This window comes from Caloenas nicobarica, chromosome 1 (assembly GCF_036013445.1).
Source record: "Caloenas nicobarica isolate bCalNic1 chromosome 1, bCalNic1.hap1, whole genome shotgun sequence".
Lineage (NCBI taxonomy): Eukaryota > Metazoa > Chordata > Aves > Columbiformes > Columbidae > Caloenas > Caloenas nicobarica.
Window position 1 is genome coordinate 44,611,787 of NC_088245.1, and position 23,765 is coordinate 44,635,551.

Below are 23,765 nucleotides of genomic sequence, written 5' to 3' on the forward strand. Positions count from 1 at the left end.
TAATGAGAATCTATTCTTTCATTGGCTATTGAATTGTTAAAGTTTTCTGGTTTACAAGGTTGGAGGTTTTGTTTCTGTTTTTGTTTGCTGTAGATTTGGTATAGTTTAAAAATTTCTACATCTATAAACTGCATCCAGGTATTCTGTTTCTCTGCCCAAGGAGAAATTAACCTTTCACCTTTGTTTGATTACTCTTTTATTGGAAATGTTTACAGGTTATCTGTGCATTCAAACTGCTCTGAAGTGGCATGATCAAAATCTGTATGAAATTATTTTGATCATAGCTGGCAATTCTTTAGGCTAATAATGTACCCAAATTAATTCAGTGCCTGAATTTTCAATGTTAAAGAAGTAGTGCTGTGGTACAATATCTTTTCAAGTCATGAGTGCATTGTCAATGCAGGTATTTCCTATAAGTCTGGGATGAGATCTTATGCCTTTTAAGATGCCTAGTTCTTTCAGGTCACTTTGCACTCTTCATTTGGCTTCCTGAAAATCCAGAAGAGATGGATATTCTAGTGAACAGGTGTTTTTTAAACATTTACCTTTTACTACAAACCCCTTGTGCTGAGAAAGAAATATTCCTGGAATTGCACTAATTTAAGCTATGTCAGACACATCTATATGAGGTTTTTTTCCTGTGTAGTGGGACCAAGGGAGACCAGCCATGAACCAGCAACTAGGCAGGCCTTAAGTGAGCAGGGCAATTTAAGGAATTAATCTCTTTTTCTATAGCTCTTGCTGGGTGCTGGGTATCCAGCTGCTCAGGAAAGCTGACCTAAACAAAGTTTTGGTTCAATTTAATATTTTCCTGGGGGAAGCTTCAGCCACTTCTTAAATTTAATTCCACTAGAAAGATATATATATATTTTTTTTTTCTGATATGATTCCAAGTATTACAGGTATTTTTTTAGTCAGGCTTCAACACTTGGAGGAAAACAACTCTCTTCTTACTACTTGAAATCAGATTGTGCACCCTCTGGTGAAATAATTATTTCTTCATTTAACAGAATAATTACACTGTCAAGACTGAATTAACAATCAAATCTACTTGTTGACAGTGCCCTTAAAATACATATATAAAAATATCTTTCTTTCCGAGATTAAAGATAATCGAAACTTGAAGTCAATTCAGTACAAGGTAAATTCAACAATGGCATATTTTTCAGGGGAGTTTGGGTCTGGATTCGTTTGACAGTTACTATTAAGTAGCTTCCGGAGAACCTAGCCCATATGTATGTCACAGGCCTTCTTTCTCTAAAAATCGACACCTTTCTAGAGAATTCACAACAAGGATCGCTTCCTGTCTGCAAATGATCAAAGTTTAATGACCTTTAATGAAAAACAACAAAATAACTATGATTTACACATAAAATAAAGGAAAACAAGATGGAATCTACCATCTCACAAGTGCATTTCCTAACCTTTTTGGGTACCACTTCCTCTTTTGCTCTTGTAGGCCAGTCTAACCTTACATGTTATGTTTAGTTTAATACTTAAGATATTTAGTGAGGGTTTGTTCTTTCATCACTGTATTATATAAAGAGCTAGAAATACTATTTACATTAAACACAGCTGAATAAATAGTAGTCATTGTTTCATGAGCCCTGAATGTACCATGGTGCTAATTGTAGATTATAGGGAGAATTGGAATGAATAATTTTGCATGGCGTCTTATTGTGGAACTGGGATCTCTTCTCCAATGTTTCTCTAAATCTATGGTACTGGGAGGAATATTTGCATGCAAATTTGGGTTCTCCAGATATCTCTTACCAAAGAGGCAGTTCAGAAAAAATATTAAATTATTCCTGTAATGGCTGAGGCTTATAATATATTTTACACGAAGGTATCTGACAAAACAGATTTTGTGGAATATCCTATCAGTTCTATTTTAAGGAGCAGAAAGATGACAAGATTATTCAGTTAACATTCTTAAAATATTTTCCCCAAATTTAGCATTTTTATTTTGAGATTGCTGAAAAGTTCATGATCCATGTGGCTGCAACTGAACAGAGCATTTGCAATACTTAGAGTAGATGGCTGCTCCATTTTCTAGAAAACATGAGCCAGTAGAACTATTTGAGGTAAAAAGAATTTTAGTTTCATTCTTAGTATTTCATTGTTTTTGTAGAATTAAGAAACATAGTGTTCACTTCAGATACATCTAAAAATAAGTGGGGCTTTTTGTTCTTTTTAAGCTGTTTGAAGCTCTACATCAGCCAGTTCTTTCTTCATAGTAGAAGCTTCTGTGTCATTTAAACTTCTTAGTCTTGGATTTCATTTCTACATTTGATAAGGCTTTTAAATAGAATAGAAACAATAGCTCTTAATGGATTTGAATAGGGAATACTAACATAAATAGACTGCAGATTTAGTGAATATTTTTACTATAATTACATTTTGCCTTCTAAGCTATGTGTTATAAACGATTTTGTTCCATAAAAGGCATCATGTTGGATGAATTTATTTTTTCTGAGTGATCCAAGTGATTACTAGTACATCTTACCAAATATTTTGTTGGTGCTGTGATGGATATGGCCTTTGTAATTATTTCAGTAAGATTGTCAATGAAATTTTAAGTGGTGATATTCTTGTTACATACCCAAAAGCTTTGGAAGACCTTTGTAATATGAAAAGTTGTGAAACTTTAGCCTCTCTGGTTAAAGTATGTTATTTGTCTTTGTGAAAGTAATTTTGTGATGATAAAGTAATTCCAGTCATGATCATAGTAATGCTTTGGATGCTTCTGAGGTAATTCTGACCTCTGTTGGCAAAGCACAGCAAATGAAATGCACGCTCAGGAGCACACTTCTGTTTTCTTATTATTTCTTTCAGATATGGCGTGTTGCTGAGTGGAGAAATTAAGGCATTAATTCAATGTTTTTATTGTTGGAAAGTTTCTTTTGTCCTACCATTTTGATTGAGTATAGGATAGAGGATTTATGCTCAAACTGTCCTTAGTTAATAACATTTCCTTGTTTAGTAATTTTTGTAGCAGAGACCACAGTTTCATCCAATATCTTTCTTATCCAAATTTGCTATACTATGCCAATGACATTTAAACATGTCACATTACAATAGCTCTATGTGTTAAAGATTTGATGTTGCAAATATTCCATTTTAGGTTATGCAGCATGTCTGATATAGCCACCATTCCATAATACAATGCTTAAGGCTCTGAGAAAATGTGATCAGTGAATTGTTTTTGCTCAGTTGTACTCATTGCAATAGCTAATTTCATACTAATCAACTTTCTTATTTAACATGTTAATCTAGTTAAAAGAAGTAAAGAAATATTGAATTGATGTAATCGGAACAGGTGCTTTTTTATGTGCAGTAACTATCATTTCTATCATATATTTGTCATATCTATATTAGTCTTTCAAATGTCTTTCCTAGGTTGTGTTTTCATTAGCAAAGTTATTATAATGCTGATGGAAAAAATGAGTGTTAGCACTTTGATGTAGCTGCGTAACATGCACCTCTATTTTGAAACTGTGTTACTCCAGAGAAGAGACTCAAGTTGTTTAATATTTTATGTTCTGGATAAGAAGGGGTTTTAGTACTATTTTGAATTCATTTTAATTAAGATTCCTTTCAATTATCTTATATCTTGCAAAAACATACTTTTGCAGGCTCTGAACTTCTCTGCTGTGCTCATTGTCTGCTTAGGAGTATGGAGTCTGAGCAATTGAGGAAGTATTATACCAGAAATCACAAATGTTGTCTCTATGTTATATGTATGTTACAGGTCATTGATAGACTTTCAGGATTCATATTTTGGAAGTCAGTTGCTGGAGCTGCACTATTTCACTGTTCTGAATTTAGTTTAAGTTTATAGTAGTGGTCCAAAAGGGTTGGGCATTGTCGCTGCTGTTATAAGATGATATGAAGGCTTTGGACTGAAAAGATGGGAAATCATGGGGGCAGCTGATGTAATACCATGTGGATGTAAACACAAGATGTGAGACTCTTATGTCTGTTACATTCTCATATCAAACCAGCTAGTAATTGATTTCATTGATGCAGGGATTAAGACTCTACTGTAGTTTGATTTCTTAATCTCCTTTGCAAATCTCAACATAAACTGAGAACAAGGTGTTGAATGGCCTTAAAAAATCAAGAGGAAATGGAATCACATTTTTTTTCTAATGTCTATTTTGCTAATGTCTGATAGAATTACTCCAGATTTGAGGAAACCCAGATTAGGAAGGACAAGGTATTAAAGCCTGCTGAATTGCAGACTCTATAGATAGCAAGTTCTGTTCTGTGTGTCCTAGAGCTGTAACAGAGAGTCTCATCTTAGGTTGGTTTCTAGGATGAACAATCTTTAATTCCAAAATGAGGTCATAGTTCTAACAGCATTCACATTTCAAAAATATATATTGTTACTCATCCTAGTGCTTTTTCCAGTGCCAGAGCTTCAAGAATTTTTATTCCACTTAAACAAGTGTCAGTAAATGTTCCAGGATGCATAATTAATCTTTCAGAGGTTTAAAAATCTCATTTTATAATACATATTGACTTTGCCTGTCCGTGATAAGAATATGTTTAAAATTGCAAACACGGTGAGTTTATGATGGATGGGAATACTATGTTAGATGTACAAAAATGTATTCTGGAAAAAACCTCTGTAACTTCTCTCACTAAAGATTCGAGGTCATTTGAATTATGAAAAAGAATGGCTGAAGGAATATCTCTCCTAACAAATTATGTCATCAGATCTGTATTCTTGAGAGAAAGAGAAATGGGACTTTGCCTCAGTTTGTTTCTGATATGAGAAATATTAGAGTGTTTTGGGGGATTTTGATCTCATCTAACTTTTACAAAACAAGAAGTCAGATTGGCCTGAAAATGTGTTCTGCTCTTCCAAAGGAAATACTGATTATATATACTATAGTTCAGTATTCATAGGTACATTCACGTAAGTGTATCTTACAATCATGAGATGTGCAAGGGTTTTCAAAACCCTTCAGAAGATCCACTTCGGTTGCTGTGCTTACAGAAAAATAATTGTTTATATAGTTTCACTAAATAGCAGTTGTCTGAGAAGACTTGAAACAACACAGCATTTGTTTATAAGGGGAGTTCAATATATGTATATACATATGTATATATGTATTTTATATATATACTGAAAAATATATAGTCGAGTATGTCTGATTGTTTTGGTAGTCTATGGCTTAATGTTACCTAACACAGTGGAGCCCTGGTTGATCTTAATCAATCTATAAATCTCATACAAAGCCTCTAGGTCTGATTCATAACAAATGTATAGAACCCACCTACCTCATATATGTAGGGAGCCCAAACTCATGATACATAGGGTATGGAGTTGTCCTCTGTAGGAACAGTTAATCTGATGCACTGATCTTCAGCATTAGCCCTATGTCATCCCTGCAGATTGCTCAGATCACATAAGATCATACCTGGAGATATCCTTGACAACAGTTTTAAAACATGGTTCACATTGCTTAAACATGAATGATTTTACTTATTAAAGATACTGCCTGCTGAACTGGTTTTGAACTGAGTATTCTCATAATTTAGTCAGTAGCTGTTCTCACAGTGTTCTTGTGCAGGATGATGCCAAACGAGAGTTAAATTTATTTCCTGTCAGGACGACTGGATTTTCAAGGACAGAACTCTGGAGTGGGTCCAAGGATCTGTCTGACTCATCATTGACAAGCTGGAGTTACTAAGGTTCGCTATGAGCTAAGCGAAAGCCCCGTTTATCCCCATAGACAACTGGAATACAGAGGCACCCTGCTGTCATAATTGATGAAAACTTTCTCTCTTTTAGCCACTCCAGGCAAATTGGTCTTGACTGTATGGATAAGGCAAAGCTAACCAGTATTAGTCAAGGAACATATTGCTCTCTGAATACAGCCTCAGTATTATGCAGTATACCCAGCCAGTGTACTTCCAGATGAGTCGTCTGTAAAGAATGATGAAGCCAAGCTGGTTAGATAAAGATCAAATGCAAAGTGAACATATATAAGACAATCTTTTAATAAAGCATGATTAATTTATTGCCTATTCCTTTGTGTGACATCATCAGGAATTCAAAGTATTTCTCCTTTCCGTTTTTTACATATTACCTGATTTTTATAACATTTAAACTGATATAACTGTCAACTCTATCGGAATAAAATGATATACCTTCAAATGAAATTTATTCCAACTTCAAGTAAACTGAGTTCTAGTTCAGTTAAATTAGTTCATGTGACTTTTGTTCAAGTTTAGATTATTGAGTTTTTATGATGCAAAGTATTTAACTGGAGAGACTGAGTGCTCTTCAACACATTTTTCTAGGTAGATTCTTTCCCAAACTAAACGTATCTAAATTTGCCTGTGCTTACACATGCACAGACTGTCTAATCTGAAGACTCCTAGAACACACCTCCCAGTGCTGTATGTCTGCCATACAAGATCACTTATTTCTTTAGTATTTTTTGATACAGATGTTTGAAGTTGGCTAAAAAAACAAAATACTTTTTCTCTCTGAAAGTTAGAGAAGGGTTTCTTCCTCCCAGCTGTTGTAGAAGCCTCCACGATACATATAACACTTTTTGAATGTTAACTGGGAAGAAAAATGTGAAGACAAATTAGAAAAAGGACAGTCATTCACTTCCCATCTAGCCTATCTAAGGCATGAGCATCAATAGCTACCTAATAATGCTCAACTTCACAGAGCATTCCTGCTATAACTATTGTGATTGAATTCAGAATTTGATTTTGCTTTTGATAACCTGTTTAAGGATTGATAATGTGCAGTGGGAACAGGATTTCCCACTATTAAAACTGACCTGGCAAGATGAGATTCTCTGCTTCTCTAGTCCTGAAGAGCCAGAGGGTCTCTAGGAAGAACTTCCAGAAATACTGAAGACCTGGGAAATAAGGTGGTGAGAAAAGGGGGAGGGGTGAGGACTAGGCAAATGATACATCTCTCTCAGCCCTCAACAGGGTTCAGACCCAAACTATGAAGGCATGAACACCATGTTCTGTCCATCTCCTCTGGAGGAACTGACTCCATCCAGACAGTGTCATCCTCTTCCTTGCCGCTTCATTTCAGAGAAGAAATAAATTCCAAAGTGTCAGTTTTCAGATAAGGTTTAAGTGAAACCAATGGGCAGACAGACACTGATGTCATTAGGCAGCTTTCTATGGCTTTTAGAGACTCTTACCATGTTTTTACCAAAATATTTTCTTTTTCCCTTGGCAAAACTACCAAATAAAGACCATAAATATTAGTGCATGGATAATGAAATAACAATGAAATAATAATATAATAGTAATGAAATAATGAAATAATATAATGAGAGTATATGTACAGAAGGGAAATACAATGGAAACAGATTTAAAGTTGTAATGGCTGTTCTGTGCATGTATGCATAGTTCTTGTACTGTTGATAGAGAGCGTGCCTGTGTGATGAAGATTAGCTGAATTAACTTCTGATTTCCTTGCTTTTGTGTTCATATGTGTGTAACAGCAGCCACTTCACAATTTTTTTTTTGCATATAGCAAAAACCATAGCAAAATAACAAATCAGCTAACCATCTTTTTCTTTAGTCTGTCATTTTCATATTGCTTGAAATGCTATTCTATATATGTAATTATCTTCAGCTCATAAAAAAGAAAAAATGTTAATTTTCTTACCAAGTAAAGAGTATTTCCAATTAATATATGACATGAATTCATAAGGTCAATATACTTTGTCCACAATGAGAGCAAACTGTAATAAGAAGGTCTTTCTGCTTTTGGCAATGAAGTAGCATAACAGACTTCAGTTTCTTTGTGTTTCATTTTGGCAAATTATAATGGAAGAAACTAATTGATGATCATATTTTAATTCAGAATTTTAATTCATCATTGACTGAAAATCGATCCTTTGAACAAAATGTAGGTTCAAGTACTTTCTTAAAGTTCATTAAGTGATATAAACATTTTCCTAATTTACTGATGCACATAGTAAAAAAAAAATCCCGACTTACTAATACATGTAAAATTAAGAAGCCTGATTATTGACTGCATCAAAGAATTAGGAGAAACATGTTTTTGAGAACATTCAGTATTAATGGTAATCTAAAGAGATGCTAATCTTCTCTTAAAAATCTTCTTTCCTAGAGGTTGAATGGTAATTTGTCTTGTTCTGAGTTCTCCTTAGTATTGCTTTCACAGTAGCTATTAAAGTGTTTTAATATACAGGTAAATCAGTATGGTTGATAATTGCTCATATATTGTATGTGTTTATGATGCCAAGGAAGGGCTCTCTAGGCTTTTTCTCTTTTTCCATCCTCCTTTTCTATGAAATCAGATGCTTTTTTACAGAGCTAATGCACCACTATACTTTTGCTTTGCTATATTCTAATTGCAAGAGAAGAGCTTTAGATGAACTGTTCACCACAGCTGGGAGTTTTAGGGTGTGAGAATGTCTATTTGCAGGCTGTCCAATTTGAATTTGTTTGTCAGTTATTAAAGCATAAATATCCAATGTATGTACTGAATCTACATTCATTTTGTAGGAAATAATGTTGCAGTATTGTAGCAATGCAAAACCTTCTAGCACTGGCCCAAGGGAAAAGAAATGCCTGAAGCTGAGTCCTACTCATGTCCCCTGTGTTCTTTAGTTTGATAATCGAGTTCTGATTTTGCATGTGACTTTCTATACTGTTTGGGACCTGATAGTGATAAGTCTGTCCATCCTATTTCATCTCCCTGAGTCATCAGGATTTAATATTATATTTCTCCTTTGTCTCTCAACATGAGTGTCCTGAGAAGCTTCACATAGGTGCATTTATATACTCATTAATAAAGTTTCAGTTTTCAAAAAAAAAAAAAAATTTCAATATAGTTTCCATTGAAAAATATTTCCTAAGACCAGAGTCAGGAAGTACAATGCATTAAAGAGTGCCTGGATTAGAGGAGAAAATTACGGGAGAAAAAGAACTAGTTTTTTTGTGGTTGCTGGTTTTTTGTTTTGCTTTGGTTTTGTTTGTGTTTTATTTATGTATTTATTCTTCTGTGTGTGTGTTTTATTAAAGGCCTAATGCATAATGAATAATCTATGAACTCATAGATCCTTTGCACTTTCAAAAAACAACCAACAGGCAAACTCTAACAACTGTAAAGCAAAGCGAGAAAGCAAGGAAGCTAGTAAAACCAAGTAAATTAATATTCTGGTTGCTTATGTATTTATTTTAATATTTAAAATATGACTTTCTATACCACTTTTAATTTTCTGCTTCATTCTGCTATAAGCTGGTATAAATGAAAGGAAGAAAGTAGAATCTAGTAAATAGGAAAATAACTAATAAAGTATTATGCAAAAGTATAAAAAGAGGTTATAGAGTATTGATAGATAAGGATTTCTTTCCTTCTAATAGATAAGGACAGCCTGTCTTTGCCATATAAATAACAGCTGCCTATTATGGAAGAGATATCATTCATGAAGTTTAAATAATTAATTTTAATGGGACAGATTAGAGTAACCTTCATAGTTGGAAGTTGCCTTCTCTAGACAAGAACATCTGTAGACTTCTGAGCAGATTGAAAAAAAATAACTTCATTTTTTGCTTCTTTGCACCCAATAAAATATTTCAGTCGTGTTCTTCCAAAAAATTAAATTGCAAGGAGAGGTGAGGTACCCAGCACTATGCAGAATTACACTCACTGCAGAACAGAATGTGTCACACAAATACTTCTGTATGCTTGTAGTATTCCTTATGGGAAAAAACCTAATTAATCATCCAAACATACAGAATGAAAAACAGTCTGGTCTCCAACACCAGTATTCCATTGGTAATAACATACAGACTACCATGTAGTAAAGAATTCATAAAAAGCATATGTTAAGCATAACATGTCATTTTATTGATGTAGATCATGAAAAATATCAGTATGAAAACCACTTTTTACCTATTAGCTTCAGATTATTTTCTTTCAACAGCAACATTTGATTCTAAGGCATGAAGTGAAGGGAAAATATTGTTTGCCAGTGACTGTTTAACACTGTATTAGAAGCTGAAGAAAACAGACTGTAATTCATGACTCATATCTTGTGTCCTTGAAGTTGTAATACTAATGCTTGAAAACTGTGTTACAGAATAAAAAGTTGCTTCCACAAAGGATATAGTCAGCTTCAAATGTAGTCAGTTAGAAAAAAACCTGCTGGTAGTCAGTATGCTTCTGGTATCCAATTTCCATGGTTTGGGAGGATTTTTTTTTTTGTTTATTCTTTTGATAGATTAGCAGTCACATTTTTCTGCTTTGAAACAAAAGATCTCCTTTACGGTTTTGTGAACAGTCCATAACAGATTGTGAAACTGGTTACATGGGACAGTGACTGTAAAATAAGTTCTGTAAGATACAGAAAGATGACAAAACCCAGAAACATTGTTTATTAAACTTTTGTTTTACATATATCTAATTTATTTAAAAATATAATTGGTTAAAATGGAAGCTGAAATATCAGGCCAAGTAAAAAAAAATACTGTCCCTTTAAAGGATATTATTTGTTCTCACCAATTTTATGTATCTATGCATCTACACCAGCTGACCTAAAGTCAGTGGACATATACATGTGAAAAAAACTAGTGCAAAATCAGATTCTAACCTCATTGTAATTACCAGAGTAATACTGGGAGAACAGATCTAGTTGAAATGACAGAGTAGTTATTAGTCTTTGACACTGCCCTACATAAAGTTCATGACTGCTCTGAAGATGAATGTGAAGGATTATTTTTATAAATAAATTATATTGATATCAGCATGACATTTGCTATTCTAAGTTCTTCTCAAGGTAATTTGTCTCTTAAAGTTTAATCACACTTGTTGCAGTGATCTTTAGATTATTTAAACATAAAATTTCTGACATTTCTGTACGTGCAAAGCCAAAAAAAAAAATTTACAATTGTGCTTTGTTTGCAGCATCTGGCGAGGACCAAATATTAACTGCACAGACAGTTCAGGTTATACTGCTTTACATCATGCAGCTTTAAACGGACACAAGTAAGTGACTTATGTTTAGTTTTTATGGTATTTAACTGTGTAAAATAAATATGTAGCATAGCAGAGATTTTCACAGAAAGCTGGCAAACCCTGACTTAATAAAATAATCTTATTTCCTGTGGGATATATTAATATAAGAATTTTTGACACTGTAATTGATATCAGTATGCAGTAGTGACAAATGGGAAATGCAGTTTGAAAGCTATGGATTCTGTACTATTTCTTCTGAATTCTTTCTCTATTTTGAGTAAATTTATTATTGTTACTGCTAGTGCTCTAGCAGTGCTTTTTAACTGTAGGGAAATTGCAACAGAAAGTTTTGTGGTATCCTTGTGTGTGTCTGTACACATGTACAGAACATTGAATGTTTAAAGAAGCAATATAGTGAAACAAAAGAACAGTATAGATTAATCATTATCAAAGTAGAAGTAGCATGATAAGAATATATGCTAGCTATTCACATGAAAGCAGAAAAAAATGGCTATTACCTGGTATGGGATGTTGCAGCTTTTTCCTCCCAGCTGTCCATCCAAGTTACTACATGCATGTCTCACTCAAGAAGCTTGCGAAAGCCTGCCAGATCCTCACTAAGGGGTCCTGCACTGGCAGACCAGTGCAGGTGAACTTTTAAGGCATTGAAGTGTCAGTAAAAACAGTGGCAACTTGCTACACATTTTTTTATTTCACCTTGTAATTTGTTCTGTGCTACCACTATTCTAACATGATGCCCGTTGCTACCTCCATCGTGTTATGCTGCCAACTGCATGTTGTTATTAAGGCAGAACAAGAAAAAAATATTTTAATGAGGTCTATAAAATTCTAGTGGGATGGACCCCACTGTAACCGAGGTAAGAGCTACCCCGCTTAACGCAGTCCACCTCTCCTGTTTGTAAACTGACAGTGTTAACACTGTCTGGATTTTCACTAAAGAAAATTTTGATATAAGGCTTAGTGTTATTCCCCTGTGGGAGATAAGGAACTGATCAAAACCCGACTGAAACTAAGAGTGATTTGCTCCAATTTTAATGTGATTTTGTACTGTTCATAAGATAACGTATGAATCCATAATAATCGTATGTTTAGTTTACTTGGTTTGCAATTTTTGCATTCTTCCTTGGAAAAATCAAAACATTATGTTGTGTCTTTAATTGTATTCTAGAAATCTGCATATTTTCTTTAGACCAGGTTAATCTTTTAGTGAATACAGGATATTCTGTTTCTGAATAAATAAATGAAGGTAAACCACATATTGTCCATTTTCCCAAATTTCAGTTTTGTAGCAAGATTCAGAATTATCTGTTAATATATTTTACCTCCATGGAATTAGGTCTAAGCCCTTAATATAGTCTATTAAACTCAACCTTTTTTGAAAAGGTAGAATATCACGTTTCTCCTGTTGATACTTTATGTGCCATTGCACATTTTTGATTGACAGAAGCCCAAGACTTAACTTGCGAAGACTGCTGGTTTTAAATAGAAAAAAAATGGTTTTAATATGTTTAATAGTGACTATAAACCAATAGTTACCCAGCAAAGTAAAAATATTGCTGTATAAACACTGAGTCTGTCAGGGATTTCAAGTGAATCCTAGCAATATGGACTATAAAATCCCCAAATATACAAAAGCCAAATACTCTGTTCAGACACAGTGTTAGCCTGACTTCTGCTGAAGTCAGAGAGACGTTCAAGATGTGGACTTACAAACAGCAGCAGATATAACTGCATCTGTTGAAAATGTCATAATGGCCACTGGCTACTATAAACCCTTACCCTCACAGCAGGGTAAGTAGCAGTTACTAACACTACATTTACAGCTTGTTATATGAAAGTAAACTGAAATAGATGAAGAGGTATTTCCTGGTAAATGATGATGGCTCAGGACGTGCTCTCCAAGCCAATGGTAGCACAGTCAGCAAGAGAATCGGACAGACACCTGGTGGTTGTAATTTTGTTAGTCACCACAAATAACAAATACATAGCTTTACACTCTGTTTCATTTTTGAAACTTGATATTCAAAAACATTATTGGGCACAATCTTTGACACAAGAACCTTCATATTTAGGAGAATTTCTTGTCCTTTGAAAACTTTTGGAGTTTTAATGTTTCACGCTTTACATTAGGATGAACTTGAGATATTTCAAAGTTTTTCAGGAAAAGTGAGAACACAAGACTTAATGACCCAATCAGTAATTTTTGGCTAGGATACTTGTTGGACACCAGTGTTCAAGTCCCTGCTTGATCATCGTATGTGATGAATTCCCTCCTCCTTGGTTATTCTGGGATAGTTCTGTTTCCTTTGAAACTATTCTTTATGTAAGTAATTAAATCATATCTGGGGCAGGGACTTCAATCCCAGTCTCCCTAAGTAATTTTACTTAGCCCAGTAGCGTTACTGGGCTAAGGACTCTGGGTCTTCTCTCTGAAATTTATTTCTGCAAAATGAAAAAGTTCTGACAGAGCACTAAAAAAGACTCACCCTAGAGAAGTGTGATGGGTCAGGCCATTCTTGAAGGATGAAGGAGACCCAGGTTCTATTTTGTAGCTTGAATCTTGTAAGAGACTTTTCTTAATAGTTGCTGTATATCGTTATGGAGGATTTCAGTTGTGGAGGGTTTTTTGCTGGTTTTTTTTCCACTTAGTTAAATTTATGTTTCATTTTATTTGTGTCCCTTTCAAACTACTCTGAATCTCTAGCCTTCATTACACCATCTACTGCAAGACCAACTATTATGACATGGGAAGTCTCGCAAACCTTATTTGTACTTAAAAGTTTCTCTCGGGAGTCACTTTTCTGGAACTTTTTGTGTAGAAAAAGTCTTCCTGTAGTGGAGCTGTTTGTTATTGGTTGTTTTCATGTTATTTGACCTTGTCAGGAGCAAGTAAAGTCCAGCTTAAAGTCTCCCTCAAAGCTTAGAAATGATGACTCCAGTATCTCTGTGATTTCTTTTGAAGACATTTGGGAGTTTCTTTTGACCTGGATATATTCTTTCTTACTTGCCACATTTTTCTCTCAATATGCAATTAAATAAGTTTCCATCAAGTCTGGTAGAAAAATTGCCTTGGGATTTACCTTCTGTCCTGATTTCTAGTCAAGGGCTTAGTTTTCAGTCATAACATGGGCTGCATTGAGCTCCCTCCCCTCCCTCATCTTTTGAGCAAAATCAGTAACAGCCAGTCTTTCCATATTCAGCATGTAGAACTGCCCACACTGGATCATATGTGCTATTAACTTAATAACTAATGAGGCCTGACTCTGTCAAACTGTGAGAAGACAAGTGGAGAGATAAGACAAAATTTATTTACTTTCTGACATACTTGATAACCAATGATCATACCATGCAGTTTATTTTTAAATTTAACTTTTGAAGTTAAGTACAAGAGCCTGCTTAAAATCAGGGATGCAATATACCAGCTTATACTAATCTTTAATTTAATGTATGATAAGCCACACTGAAAATACTGAAAGGAATATAATAAGAATTAAAATAATGAAAGTCACTTTTTTCCTCACTGCTCTCAGGAATATGGATGTGGGAATGCAGCTATTCCATAGAAGATAGTATATATCTAACTAGATCATCATTAAATTGTTTCCCCCTTCCTTGGGATAATGCCTTAAAGAAGAAGAAAATCCATTACTTTTAAGCCTTACTGCAAGACCATGTCCATAAAACTACCCTCTTGTCTTCGTGCTTCCAGAACTCAGGAGTGATGGGGACAGTGCTTGCAAGGTTTGTCTTGAGGAACATGCATGTGGCCTGGACTGGTACATTCTAGAAACAATTCAGCGGCCAGGGGATGCAGTTGAAAGAAAGATTCAGAGAACTGATGATAATATTGTTAATGGGTATTCATAAGAAGCAAGAATCATTACAATTAATAACATTTTTGCTACATTTCACTATCTCATTCTTAGAAATGATTGGTTTTCATTTTTTAGGTTTTTCACTTGAAATACAGGTGAGTTTTTTTCTGATATTCAGGGTAAAAAAATTGCTAATATGTATGTTCATGTAAAAACTTATAAGCTTCCTGTCAATTTTTAGATTTACTTCCTGTTTTCCAGGGATATAGTTCTCAAATTACTTCAGTATGAAGCATCAACTAATGTAGCAGATAACAAAGGTTATTTTCCTATTCACTTGGCTGCTTGGAGAGGAGATGTAGACATTGTGAAGATCCTCATCCGTCATGGGCCATCACACTCCAGAGTGAATGAACAGGTGAAGTGGTAAAAAGTATTTGTGTACATCATCAGAAAAGACCAGAACATATTCTTTAGGTCTGGCAAGTTTATAGCCAAATTAAACAAACAAACCAAAAAACTATTTTCCATTGTTTCAGTAATGTCTTCTGCAAGACTGATAAAATCTTTCAATATAAGCATATCAGATATCTTTCTTCTACATGGACACTGACCTGAAGGATATTAGGTTTTAAAAGTATGAAAAAAACCCTTCTGCTTTTTCCTGAAAAATCATATGAAGACACACTTTAACTATGGATCTTGTATATATTGATGTAAATGTGCATAAACTCTGTGTCTTTTTTACTTTATTAGATATTAAATTGCAGAAAAACTTGGAGATAGAATTAATATTCTGAGTATATTTTGAGTGTACTGTAAATGAACTGATATGCAGAGATAAATGACAAACCAGATGGACTGGATGTATGCATGTGCAGCAGAAAGGATGCATAAATAATAGGAAGACATGATGGGAGTATTACAGTGGATAAGGGCAGGATAAGTATGTTGCATTCTGTTGTTAAACATATGGCACACCTTCTGTTTTCATTTGTATATTCTTATAGGGTCCCTTCGTAGGGTTAGTATTTAGAAATAGAAAGAGGGCAATTAAAATCTGACACCATCTACAGTCAGCTGAACTGCTTGAGAACTGGAAGTAGGCTGTGAGATATGTGTAGTAGCCATAAGCTATTGAATTTGCCAGGGTAATCAGTAAGTTATTGGAATGTAAAATGGTAGTCAGCTCCAGATTCAGATATAAATTTTAATGTCTACATGCACCATTTTATTCCACAGAGGTCTAGTCACTGTTATCACAGGAGCCAAAAGGCTTATTCAGGAGTCTGAAAGTAAGGCAGGATTCATTCACCCAAACACACATCTGTGCGGGCCTGAATGTATGACAGAGAACGCTCAGAATTTCTATGTCCTTGTGAAGTGGCTGATGGACTCCAGGTAGGGTACCCTACAGCACCTCAAATGGCAAAGTACAACCTAACAAATGAAATGCATTCTGAGTGTCTACATTAGTGTATCCAGAAGGCAAATTGTGAGAAAAGAAGAAATATTTGGCCTAAATTGCAAACACTTAACTAGTGTGAGATGGCATTCCTTCAATAATCTATTTGATATTTGAGGTTATACATTTAGCCATTGGAATCCGTACAATAACTTTGATATGAACATCAAGTATTAGTGCAGAAAATATAGGAAAATAAAGTAATAAAACACATCCATGTGACAGTCTTCTGGGAAATCGCCTAATACCCTGGCTCATCTAAGAAAAAAATACAAAACCCAAACCTTGTCATTCTGTAGTCTGAGTTGCAGATTAGGACTTTGTCTGAGTTTCTCATTCTCATCAGCTGTTGCAGGTAGGATGAAACCAGTTGAACTGAAGGATTACCTTTCGTCAAGGAGAAGGTTTTTTTCAGTGTTATTTCTGCAACAAAATAGAAAAGCAACTTTCTGATTGCATGTTAACCATTTGCTTTTGAAAAGATTCCTTATAATCTGCTGACAGAAAACTGGAAGCTATGCAGGAGAGGGATAGTGGAAAAGATATTTCAGTAAGATCAGAAAGAAATGTTAATTCAAACCTACTTTTTCCCAATCACACATATGCATCCAAACTTTTAGAATATTCTAGAGTTTAATTAGGTGTGCTGTCTGGTCTCTCCAGTTTAATCACTGGAGCAAATAAGCACAGATACATCTGATTCTGTACCACACTGACTCAAAAAAGTCTTGTCGTCGGAAGTCCTGCTGTTTATGCATTTTACCCAAAAACTTTATAATGGAAAATGTGTGAGCAATCCTCACAAGAAATGTTGGCCCTCAAGTCTCTTAAGCAAATCTTAGAGGTTAAACTCACTCATACTCAGTTCTTTTGACCTTGGATATCCTGTGGTATTTCACTCTAGACAATGGCCAGCTTTAATAGGAGGACCACTTTGCTGGCACTGACTATCCCCTGAAAATTAGCACTCTACATAGGAGAATATTGATCATGTCATAGAATGAGGGAAATGCCAAGTTGGTAAAAAGCCATCTCCACCCACATATCCTCGAATAACACCAGAGTGACATCTTCACCCTAATACTTATTGTACATTCTTATGAATCTGTAAGTTTCTGAGGCTTTTGCTTATTTGCTGATACACCCTATAAGGCAGGTGGCTCCTCATAGCTCTCATAGCTTCTTTTAGATCTGTGGAGCTGAAGCTAGGGCTTATGAGAAATCCTGGGCTATTTTTCTCCTTTCTTTTTTCCCCCTTTTTCACGGCAGCAAATAACATACTCAAGTCAGGCTTTTTTTCTTTTTTTTTTTTTTTTTTTCTTGTGAGGATCACATTAAGAATGTATGTGCTTTCAGTTGGAGAAAATATATGTTTTCATTATTTAAAAATTGCTGCAACTAATCTTCCATACATCTTTGCTTTTCATCTATTTTATTAAAATTCTGTGTAAAGCAAATGCTTCTAAAAACTTCAGTGAAAGTAATGAATACAACAAAAAAGTAAATGAGAAGCTCATGATGCATGAGTATATTTTACATGAATTTGTGGATTTAATATGGTATACTGTAAATTAGTTGATCTGCATTCAATACACTCTAATGCAGTTAACTAGCATCATAGGATCATATTCAGCCATACTCAGCACCTAAAGCTCTGAATGCCCCCTACTGTTCCTATTATATAAAATTGAAAAAAACAGTATAGAGGCAAACAGTTAAATGACAATTATTTTATGGCAGTGGTGGAATGTAGACTGGCAACTCTACACACAGAATGGTAACAGCATAACCATTATGTAAGAATAATTCTATTGCTATTTAATACAGGAGTCTAAGCTGACATGCATAATGTATATTTAAAATTACTAAATATAGTGAAATTAAAAATCATGTAAGTCTTTAAATTTCATTGATGGAGACTAAATTATAAATTGAATAAAAGATCAAGTAGGTAGCATGAGATCAAGATTTGTTAGTAAATTAATACCAAATATAATTAAAGGTGTACTGTTCACAGTCAAAGTACTTACATGCTTGTTTATGAAAAGACATCTCGGTAGTACAAACATTTATTATGGTAACTCTCATCATAAAATTACATAATTGATAAGAGATCCTAACGTATAAAAAAACCCCACGAAAAAACAACAAACAAACCAAACAGCCACATCTGGGTCAATACGTAGTGTTTGGTATTAGTGCAGGAAATCACATGCAAGAAAGGTAAATGACATCAGGAATAAATATCAAGTTCAAAATATATTTATATATATAGAATATGAACAGTTAAAAATTTAGAGGAAAAAATGTGAACACTTCTAAAATTTCTCGGTGATATTGTTCTCTGTGTTGTGATTCTGCCTGTTGTTTTTTACACATGTAGCATGTCTTTTTCCTTGCATTTATATATTTAATATACTGTAGAATTTGTCTATGCTTCAAATTATAATTGCCATAAAAAATGCCCACATTTCCTTAATGCCATTTGACACTTCTTCTGAAATGTGAAGGAAATGAGTTATGGATGAATTAATAATATGTAAATACCTAACAGCTAACACATTTACTGACTTCCCCAAATCATCAAAATGAAGCACAGACATTATATGCTTCTCTCAGTGACACCTCAAGGACTTCCAGAAATACAATTCAGTTCCAAAGTAGCCTGCAAAAGCAATAATTTTGATGCTCTGCATTTGATGTTCCCCCCCCTGCCCTTAAATCAGAGACCAGGTGGGTGAATTTCAGAATTTCCCTTGCAACTCTTATTACACTCTTTTTAGAAGAAAAAAATGTGCAGAAACAATATTTTTATTTGAGCCAATTGCAGAAATACATTTGAAGAAAACATTTATTCAAAGTAGTTAAGCAAATTATAGAAATACTTTTTTTTTTTTTCAACATAAGTATATTTGAATTTCAATGGGAAGGCAGTAGATTATATTTGGATTCACACTGGGTATTTTGCAGCAGAATTTTTTGCAATAACTTTTACAAAAATTGTCTTTTTGAAAAAAAATATTACTATCTAAACTCAAGTATTCTCTAAATTATGGGGCAAGGGCATCTTAATTTGTCATCATATTGTTCTTATATGGTAAAGATATTAATTAGAATATATTCATAGAATCATAGAATGGTTTGGGTCAGAAGGGACATTCAAACATTATCTAGTTCAACCCCCCTGCCATGAACAGGAACATCTTTCACTAGATCAGGTTGCTCAAAACCTCATCCAACCTGACTTTGAACACTTCCAGTGACAGGGCATCCATAACTTCTCTGGGCAACCTGTTCCAGAATCTCTCCACCCTCATCACAAAAAATATCTTCCTTATATCCCATCTAAATCTACCCTCTTTCAGTTTAAAACTCTTGCCCTTTTGTCCTGTCACTACATGCCTTGGGAAAAAGTCTCTCTCAGTCTTTCTCATAAGTCCCCTTTATATATTGAACGACTGCAATAAAGTCTTCCCAGAGCCTTCTCTTCCCCAGGTTGAACAATCCCAATCTTATGAGTCTTTCTTCATAGGAAGAAAGGTCTTTCACCATTTTTGTGGCCCTCTTCTGGACTTGCTCTAACTCTTTCTTGTGCTGAGGACCCCAGAACTGGATGCAGTGCTCTGGGCGAGAATCACCTCTACTGGATTCTTTTTATGCAGACCAGGATAGGACTGGCTTTCTGGGTTGCAAGTGCACATTTCCAGCTCGTGTCCAATTTTTCATCCACAGGTATCCCCAAGTTGTTCTGGATGACATCCCTTCCCTCCAGTGCATCAACTGTACCACGCAGCTTGGTGTCATCCACAAACTTACTGAGGGTGCACTCAGTCCCACTATCTATGTGATTCATGAAGATATTGAATAGGATTGGTCTCAGTACAGACCCTAGGAGGACACCACTTCTTACTGGAATGTTCATTAGGGTTTAGAATACAGAGGCTTAAACTGCACTGAAGATGAAAAAATTAGGAATGGAGTAAAGAACTTCAGTACCTCTGTATCAATTTGTTGTAGATTTAAAGAGAAACATAAATAAATATAGTAGTGCTACAGGCAGAAGAAAATGTCCAACTAAGCTATTTGCGTATTTCTCCTCTTACAACTGATATTTCTAGTTTAAGCAAAACACTTTTAATTGTATTACATTTTGGTGCAAATAATTGTAAGCTACTTGTATCTCTTAAAATAGTTTGACAAAGTGAAACTTCTGACTTGACCAATTACTTGATTTGCTTTTATTGACAATTGCCCATGCACTAAGCCTTTTGTGTTCAGGTTTGATGCTGCATATAGCCAAATTATCTGGTATTATTAAACACATAATTTCAACATTCATACTAAAATAGGTAATTTTTTATTCCCATTGGAGCCACATTCAGAATTCAATTCAGATTCCATTAAAAAGATTGTATCTCTCAAAGTGCCTTTTTGTCTTTACTTGGTCTCAACAATGTTGCTTGGAAACATTTGTGCAAATGCAATCACTTTTCAAAATTACAGTTAAACCCATTCTCATTTCTATATTAAAAATTGTTAGGGGTATGCATGTCAAAAAATGTTCCTAAACTTTTCACAGAGAGCCTTAGGCACTGGTGGAACATTATTTTGTGACAGGACAAGACCTCATGAAAGAAAAAATTCAATCAGGAATGGTAGGTCTTAAAAAAAAGCCATCAAACTTAGTGAAACATATCCAGTGATACAATATGGAGCTTCTTTCAAGTACTGAATAGGTATGAACTCTCAAATTTCTAAATTTTTGAATGTAAGCAAACTTGTGAATAATTTTTGGTCTGTGTACAATTACAGTTGTAGCTGAACGAAAAAGGAAAATATTTAGGCTTGTCTTAAATGCTTTGATTTTTAAATAAGTTTTGAAAATACATCTGGAAATATTAGGGATACCTAAATTCTAATGCTTGCTTTTGTGTTTAAGAAAGTACTTCATAAGGAGATTTACGGGCTTTTTATTTCTTTCATGACTTTCAAACTCGACACGTTTGTTGATTACATATGATAAGAAGAAGGATGTCATTAGTTATTTTTTCCACATAAGCTGCATGGATTTTAAGAGCTTTAAAATTTGCTTGACAAAAATACAGGACGACACAACTATGCAGTAAAAGTCCTAAATATACTCACTGTTTAATAGTGGCTTCACAAGGACCTATATAATATTCATGAGAGCCATTTGTTATCTTGATATCTCCTGTACCTTCACACTATCAGACTGTCAAGCTACAACAATTGTCTCTCTAACGTATTTGGTAATCCGTCCTCTAGTGAACAGACCTTAAGATGCGTTGTACATTTTGCAGTGGCATGCATTCTTAGTAGCTAAATTATGTAGTACAACTTGTAATACTGACCAGATGCAATGCTGTGAAAGCACAGTTCAGTTTGCAGCAGCAGAAGTCTGAGTTCTGGCTGTATGTTGAAGAACAGATTTGGAGAAAGGCTAGAAAATGTCAGGACCATGCCCATGAAGAGACCAATGTAACAAATAATGATGAAAGAAAATTACAAAAGGTTAAAAGCTGGATCATAAAATGCCTTCCTTATTTCTGAAAGAGGTCCACTGGGCCATAGGAATAACTGCTTAATTAAAATATTATTAATTATTAATATTACAGACTTCTGTTTCATAGTATTTTTGCATAATATTGGTCTACTCCTCTCTTTTTGTCTTACATTTTGTATGTCTTGCTTGGTTCTGATTTCTAGATCTTTCTTCACTCATTCAGTCTTAGGATCCATCTTGTAGTTTCTAATGTGTACTGAAGTATCTGAAATGTGTAAAAGAATTCTAGTCTTTTTCTTTAGCACTAAATGCATTATTTAGGTCTTGAATATAAAATTCGGAGATCTAATTACACAATGGTAATTTGCATGCAGATGTTTGTGTTTTCATAGCAGGTGAAACTGCTCACTGAAATGAATGTTAGTGCATAAACTTTGTCTGAAACAACTGTTTACATTTGGGTCTGCAAATGTAGGCAATAGTACTAAGTTATTAAATTCTTCAAGAATATTTTTTCAAGTCTTTCAAATAATTTTTCAAAATAATACGCTATTTTAGAGATATGAGGGCAAACACTACCTTAAATTCAATAGAGTTACACCTGGGTCAGCTTTGTCTGCACAAAAGCCAAGTCAGAAGTAACAGCATTTTTGGGAGCAAGGAAATCATGTAACTTCAACTCTTAAAATTTCATAATATGTTAGGTTTTTTAAATTATTGTTCTTATGGTATGTCTTCTACAAACAAATGCATTAAGGAGGAAGTTCTTAACTCTGACTGAGATGTCCATGTCCATCTTACCACGAGGGCTGAGAAGAGGAAGATAACGCTTCTTCCAGTCTAGGAAGGACACTGTTACAGGCTCCTCCATCTTAGGGGTCTCTCTGGGAATGCTGAACCAACTGTGTCTGTCTCGTAGGCATTCTCTCCTTTCCTAAATGTGAAAGCCGCAGACTCTGTCAAAACCTACTTAAAAACTCTATCCTCTTTCCTCAGTAAAACCTCTTGCTTCCAAGGTGATTTATTTTATGCAAGTAGTACTAAATGGTCAAAGCAGATAAATTTAGAGGACAGTTAAACAAGTTGTAATGCTCTCTTTGAAAGTTTAAACTCATTCTGTCTTTTATACCTGAATTGAGTTGTTTAATTTACATTTTAAATACGGAAGGATGTTGTATTATTAAGTTTTAATTAGGTAGTACCTCTCAGCTCTGATAACACGATATATACAATGCCTGTTCTGACTGCATATGTGTAGATAATTTAATTATCATGTTTTCCCGGGTTAGATTCTATTTTATTGCAGTGATACCTAGTTCTTTTTAATTCTGAATCAGTTTGATTTGTCATTAACTAAAATATAGCTTGAATTTGGCAAATGCAAAGAAACATACCATACAAAAATGTTCAACAATGTTCATTTAAAAATAATAACATCTTGTTCAGATTTACAGATGCTTTTATACACCATGTTCTTTTAAAATATACTTCTCTGTAAATATGCCCTTGAATGAAAATTCAACTGGATATTCTTTATTTAGGGACAGTGCCTGTATCTGTGGCTGAAACTTTGGCTAGTCACCACATTTTGAGAAAAAGTCTGTAACCACTATAATTTTTATGACTCTTTGAAAATTTAATCAGGATAGTTTAAAACTATGTTATCAGACTATTGGCACAAGATTCCAGATACTTTATATATTATCCAGTAATGCTTGAAAAAAGATCAAACATAAGCAGATATTGGATAGATAGATGTATCTGTTTGAGAATTGTATAGTAAATGTATATTTTGCTGTTTACCTCACGGAATGTGGATGTAGTCATACATGTGACTGTTTTGCGTAACTATTTCCATTGGATATGTAAATACAGTAACTGTAGGCACAAATTACGATAATTGGCCATTTTATGTACAACTATCTGATTTTCATACTTAATTGTGATAATTGTACACGA

The 23,765-nt window shown here is 34.3% G+C and overlaps 1 protein-coding gene across 1 annotated transcript in view; it reads left to right on the forward strand.

The window, feature by feature from the left end:
- The window catches only part of ANKS1B (ankyrin repeat and sterile alpha motif domain containing 1B), a 434,418-nt gene that overhangs the window by 36,061 nt on the left and 374,592 nt on the right, over positions 1–23,765 (forward strand). The window contains exons 2-3 of the mRNA XM_065627452.1: positions 10,931–11,011; positions 15,079–15,235. Of these exons, the coding sequence (XP_065483524.1) occupies positions 10,931–11,011; positions 15,079–15,235 (238 nt within the window). The remainder of the gene's footprint in view (positions 1–10,930; positions 11,012–15,078; positions 15,236–23,765) is intronic.